We start from the raw sequence: 6393 nt of genomic DNA, 5'->3' as shown, positions 1-6393 counted from the left end.
GTTTACTGCAATTTAAACCATCAATCTTTTTACTCAACGCTTCCACCTGACTTGCTAACATAGCAATTGCATCTATATTAAAAACACCGATTGCCTTAGTAGGCTTTGTTCTCATAACTTGCCACTGATAGTTATTCACTGCCATCTCCTCAATAAATTCTTGGGCTACCTCAAGTGTCTTATTATTCAATGTTCCAACAACTGTTACATCAATTATCTCCCTAGTCGAGGGATTCAAACCATTGTAAAATGTTTGAACTTGAAGCTATAAAGGTAACCCATGATGAATGCACATTCTCAAAAGATCCTTAAATCTCTATCATGCATCATACAATGTCTCAAGCTCAAATTGAGAAAAGGAAGAGATGTCATTCCTCAACTTAGCTGTTTTGGCCGGTGAAAAATACTTCAACAGAAACTTTTCAGTCATTTGAGCCCAAGTTGTGATGGAACCCCGTGGAAGTGAATTCAACCACTGTTTTGTCTTATTCCTCAAAGAAAATAGGAACAACCATAAGCATATGGCATCATCAATAACGCCATTAATCTTAAATGTGTCGCAGATCTCTAGAAAGTTAGCTAAATGAGCACACATATCTTCATCTTGCAACCCATCAAACTGAACATACTGCTGCACCATCTGAATTGTGTTCGGCTTATTCTCAAAATTGTTTGCAACAATAGTCGGTTTGACAATATTCGATTATGCCCCAATCAGAGTGGGCTTGGCATAGTTATACATAGTCCGAGGAGCAAGACGTACAGGAAGTTACAGATTAACAGGATTATTATCCATCTCCATAGTAATGTTCTTTTGTTCTTGTTCGTCTATTAAAATCGGTTGACCTTGCCATGGTTCTCTAACCTCTCTCCGATTTCTACGACCAGTCTTTTCAATTTCACTATAAAAAACTAATGGTTCCAATGGGTTGCCTCTAGTTAAAAACTAAAAAAATTTGTAAGAATAAAAAAATTAAATATTAAAATATTAAAATAAAAAAAGACTAAATTAATGGAAATAAAATTTTCCTAATATTTTAGTCTCCGACAACAACGCCAAAAACTTGATGTCCACGGAACTAACTAAAAGTTTGACTAAGGCAAGTGCACTTATCAATTAATAGTATATTTACGGTAAGTAAAGATATTGTTCCTACGAAGACTAAAAGTACTAGTAATTACCGCTATTATATTATTTAACCGAATAATTCGAGTGATTGATTAAAAACTAAAAATTAACAAAATTAATTAACAAATGAACACGACAAAGAACGAAATACAAAAATAATCGATTAACAACCAATAAGCAAAACAATACACGAGAAAGAATTCACCTAGATTTTCTCTGTCATTATCAATCTAAATCATGCCATTTCTTTACTTAGCACTTTGATTTGTAGAAATCCCTAAATTATGCTAATATCTCTTTCGAGCATAAGAACAACTGGCTTTAGGTTGATTAATTGAAATTTATTTCTAATTAAAACACCTATTATTGCATTAACTCGTGCTATGGAGTCCCCTATTAGATTTGACTCTAATCCAGTAGATTTATGTTGTATTATTTCTAGAATTGCATGCATCTCAACTCTAGGATTGCAAGTAAGATCTAATTTTAAACAGGGTCTATTCAACCACTAATTTAAGCACATCAAACATGGATCAATACTCTAGAAATATTAAAACAAAAATTAAGAACACATAATTGAGAACAAGAAGCTAAGTATTTATTGCATAAAATAAAAATAAAATGACAAAATCCATCATAGGGTTCATCTCCCTTAGGTATTTAGAAAATTAGTTCATGCTTGAAAATAAAAACATCCAATATATAGCATAACCGGAAGAACTAAAGAAACTCATGATAACTTCCTAAGAAATCAAATGGGAATCTTCAATTTTGATAGAAATCTGCTTCCAAATCGGCTTCAATGGTGTTTTTCAAGTTTTTTTTTGAGTATTCTCTGACGGCTCCGTCCTATCTTCATATTTTTTGTCATATATACATCTTAGAATGCTCAAAAATACCTAAAAATCGTGATTTCCGCAGTTCAGTATGCAATTCTGTGAAATTTACATGGTCTACCACACGCCTGTGTTGGCCACATGGCCATGTGGTTTGGCCCGTGTGGCTCCTGTAGCTTGCTTCGACTCTCCAATTTTCGCTAATTTTTTATTCCTTTTGCTTCCAAGTGCCCTATTAAGCATAAAAACATAAATTTAAAAGATTAAGAATATAAAATTTATAATTAACATCGAATAATTATCCAAAAATGCGTTAAGAATAATATTAAAACATGATACTTTTAACACTTATCACTTCCTCTGACTGCTTATTCCAACGTTAACTCGGGTAGTGATGCTGATGATTGATGTTCCATCTCCGATTACTGCGTCTTTCTTGGAGTTGACATCATTTCTTAGAGGTCACAAAAACAACGATATGTTTCTAAATCTACAGCTGAGACAGAGTAATGCAGCCTTGCTGACGCTGCATTTGAAATCATTTGGCTTTAGTCTCTATTGAAAGATTTTTGTGTTATTTTTCTCGATCGACCCAAAATTTGATGTGATAATTCAAGCACTGTCACTATGGCAGCTAATCAAGTTCTCCATTCGAAGACCAAACATGTTGATTTGGATCTCCATTTTGTGAGGGAAAAGGTGTTTAATAAGCGGTTTCATGTTGGTTATGTTCCTGCTAAACATCAGTTAGTAGATGCCCTCACCAAACCAACCATTCAGCAGCCTTTCCTTGAATTAAGAACTAAGCTATGAGTAGTTTCCAGAAATTATGCCGTATACATGCTTTCTCAAAACAAGTCAGAAAACAGGATGAATGTTAAATGAGAAACCAAACATTCTGTCAAATGAGCTGGATGAATTTTATCATCATTGTGTAAGCTGGTCTTTATCCTCAAGGCTGCATGACACGTTAGCTAGGCTGCTATAACAAAAGAAGATTTGTTCAAGTTGATTAGGATATTATCAGCACTCAGGTTCAGTCATTCTCTCCTTGTTGTAAGTAGTGTTTTTTCTGATAAGCTCATATATTTTAATCTTATAATCTTTGCAAATTTTCATATATTCTTTTATGAGTTTCACACTTTCATTTTCATTGTTTATTTTTAACTACAAATTTTTTTTTTCGAAGAATTCTAAGCTGTAGCTATAAATTATTAATTTTAGAAATATTATGTATAATTTTTCAGATTCTACAAACCAAACACTAATCGTCTCTTTTGAAGTTTCTATTTTAATTAAAAACCCATTATTTCATATGAAAATTTAAAACTTAATTGCTTATCTTCCACTGTTGAATTTTCAACAATATATGGCGAAAAAGAAGAAAAACAAAGAAAAGGGGTCAAGATTGTATATTTTACAATCTTTTGCTATTTTCATTTTTTCCTTTTGCATTATAAGTCCCTCGAAACTTAATTTGTAATAAGAAAGTGGCTTTTAAATATTTTTAAATCTCAACTTAATATGTAAAATTAATATTTATTTATAAAACATATTTAAATATATTTTTAAATCACGAGTTACGAAGTTACTTCATATTAACTTTTAATTATATAATTTTACTAGACCTTAAGAGTATGTATTATCTTTAGTAACTTCGAAGTTATTAACCCTAAAAAGTATGATAATTTCTTTAATATGTTAACCCTAAAAAGTAAATTTATAATATGAGGCCTCGCATGCATGTGGTACAATTAACACAATAGTTAGGTCAAAAATCTCTTCTCTAATGGTATTAGCAACAAAGATTACTACTAAAAATCTTCTTAATTTTGCTCTATATAAACGCCATCTACCTTCTTTTCCATCACATTCTCTCCCTCTTTCTTCTTCATCTCTCTCTTTTCTTTTTTTCCTTTCCTTTTTTTTAATTCTCCTAATATAAATCAATATACATTCTAGCTATCTTAATAATTCCTCTCTCTTTAATTTTTCAAAAAAATGGATAAAAAACCATGCAAATCCCAAGATGTTGAAGTGAGAAAAGGGCCATGGACAATGGAAGAAGATTTGATTCTCATCAACTATATTGCCACTCATGGTGAAGGTGTTTGGAATAATCTTGCTAAAGCTGCTGGTAATTTCTTTTAAATTAATTTAAGCTAATTTCATAAAACTTTCATGAATCGTACAAGAAGCTATTCATTGCAACACACACATAAATACATATAGTGCTAATTCAATTTTTGATAGTAACCCTAATGTAATGATAAAAAAATTTGTGTTGTTAGGGTTGAAACGTACCGGAAAAAGTTGCCGACTCCGTTGGCTGAATTATCTTCGTCCGGACGTTCGTCGAGGCAATATCACTCCCGAAGAACAACTCTTGATCATGGAACTGCATGCTAAGTGGGGGAATAGGTTAGCTCATGTTATGATAATCTATTGTCCTCCATATATATATACAAAACAATACATGCATTATTCATATAGAAACAAATAAATATAAAACCCTCTTACCCTTTGATCTTCTTCACTTCTTCATTCTTGTGTGTTATCACTTGAAGTACACTTCATTCTGAATTTTGATTATGAGAAACGAGAAAAAGAGAAGAGCACTTCTCTAGAGCCTATGCATTTGTACATCAAAAAATTGCCAACTTTTTTTTGCCAATATCTTGAGGATTTGGCAACGTGGGGTTTAATTTATTTTCAACCACCAAAAAGGTTTATAACACATGGCTCTTATTTTTTGTGGATGCCATAATTTCTTCATAAAATTTACCTCTGTTATTGCATTTTTCATGGCTACCAAAAATTCTTGATTTTTCTTGAATTTTCATGATATATTTGTGAGGTTTGGCTGCCATCTATGTTTAAAATTGTACCACAAGAATTTTGCTTTAAATGGTGGATCTTCTTGTTCTTTTTCCCCTTTAAATTTTAAATATTGGACCTACTTTCCATAGATTTTTATTTTCACTTATTATAAAAGGTATTATATATTAAATATATGTATTTATATAATAAAGAAATTTGTGTCATACCAATATGTATAGGTAATCATCAGTGTGCCAAATAACTATAAAAGTAGTACAGCTAACTAAACAGATTGGAAATTTAAAAGGTTACCATTTTAAGCTGAACACTTCCCAATTGGGCACATGTTAAGGACTTCTTTAAGGAAATATTTTAACTTGGTTGAAGTTGACATAAACCTTATTATTTTGGATTGTCAAATACTTGGTAGGTTTCCTTTATTTTATTATTAATAAGTGAGATCGTAATTTCGGAAATAGATTCTAATTTCATATTTGTTGGATCATTATTTTAAATTTTACATTTTATTATTTTATTGAAGAAATTGTTGGAAAAAGAGAGCAATTTGTTGGAAAACCTTAGAATTTATGTTATAATATATCTCTTACTTCTTCATTTTTTAATCATAGAATATATAAAAAAAAAGTGTTTATATGAATTATTTGAACTAAATTTGGTGTTTGCATTTTGCAACATCACATTATTTTAAAAAATGAACTAAGACAAGAACAGAATTATTTGACATTCTATATTTTTTTAATTCAATAAACTGCATTATATATGTACATGTAGGTGGTCAAAAATAGCAAAGCATCTGCCTGGGAGGACAGATAATGAAATAAAGAACTATTGGAGGACTAGAATCCAGAAACACATCAACAAACAAGCAGAAACGTTTTCTTTTCATATCAGTACCCCAGAATTACTTGATAACCAAGCAAGCACAAGCCAATTGCCTTGCAATGGCTCTACAAGTTTCATGGAAACATACTCTCCAATGTCATCATTTAACCACTGCAACTTGGAGCCATTTCCCGGACAACAACAAGAAGTGCAACAACAGCAGCAGCAGCAGCCACAACAACAACAAATAGTCGATCAACCGAATAATGAAAGCTATTGGAGCATGGAGGATTTCTGGTCCATGCAGTTGCTTAATGGAGACTAAACATGGACATTAATTAAAATTACATTTCTATTGCATAATGATAGAGCTGTCTATAGATGAGGTTGAAAATTGGACTTTATATTCCAATATGTTAATTTGGTTTAAGAATGGCTTGTAGTAGGATCTCAATATAGTACTAAATATATATCCACCTATACATACATATACATATGTATATGTATGAGAGTTTTCAGTTAATTGCTTACTTTTTTATATATATATGATCTGCTTGAAATGTAAATAAACCAATAAATTCCATATATACACAATTAAAAAACACAGAAAACTATACAAATTTGCCAATTATAAAATTTAGTATAGAATCTAGAATTTTCAATAACCTAAGAAAAAAAAGACTTTTTATTCGAGACAAATTAAACATAAAAATGTCATTACTTTATCTTGTACTATAACAACAACATATTCAATCATAGCTTTAA

The 6393-nt window shown here is 31.0% G+C and overlaps 1 protein-coding gene, 1 long non-coding RNA gene and 1 other non-coding gene across 3 annotated transcripts; 2 read left to right on the top strand and 1 right to left on the bottom strand.

Moving 5' to 3' along the window:
* The first annotated feature begins 275 nt into the window (after positions 1 to 275).
* On the top strand, positions 276 to 382 carry LOC128032971 (small nucleolar RNA R71). Its single transcript, XR_008189310.1, has one exon. It is a non-coding gene; the product is annotated as a small nucleolar RNA R71 (small nucleolar RNA).
* Positions 383 to 1705: 1323 nt separating this feature from the next.
* On the bottom strand, positions 1706 to 4362 carry LOC105798328 (uncharacterized). Its single transcript, XR_008188531.1, has 3 exons — positions 4270 to 4362; positions 2305 to 2491; positions 1706 to 2197 (listed from the first exon to the last, which is right to left on the bottom strand). It is a non-coding gene; the product is annotated as an uncharacterized LOC105798328 (long non-coding RNA).
* Positions 3894 to 6151, top strand: LOC105798327 (MYB-like transcription factor EOBII). Its single transcript, XM_012628361.2, has 3 exons — positions 3894 to 4102; positions 4257 to 4386; positions 5578 to 6151. Exons 1-3 carry the CDS (start codon positions 3967 to 3969, stop codon positions 5951 to 5953), a joined length of 642 nt encoding a protein of 213 aa, XP_012483815.1. The 5' UTR covers positions 3894 to 3966; the 3' UTR covers positions 5954 to 6151.
* The last annotated feature ends 242 nt before the right edge of the window (positions 6152 to 6393 follow it).

The sequence above is a fragment of the Gossypium raimondii genome, chromosome 9, assembly GCF_025698545.1.
Source record: "Gossypium raimondii isolate GPD5lz chromosome 9, ASM2569854v1, whole genome shotgun sequence".
NCBI lineage: Eukaryota > Viridiplantae > Streptophyta > Magnoliopsida > Malvales > Malvaceae > Gossypium > Gossypium raimondii.
This window is presented reverse-complemented; position numbering and strand designations above follow the sequence as displayed.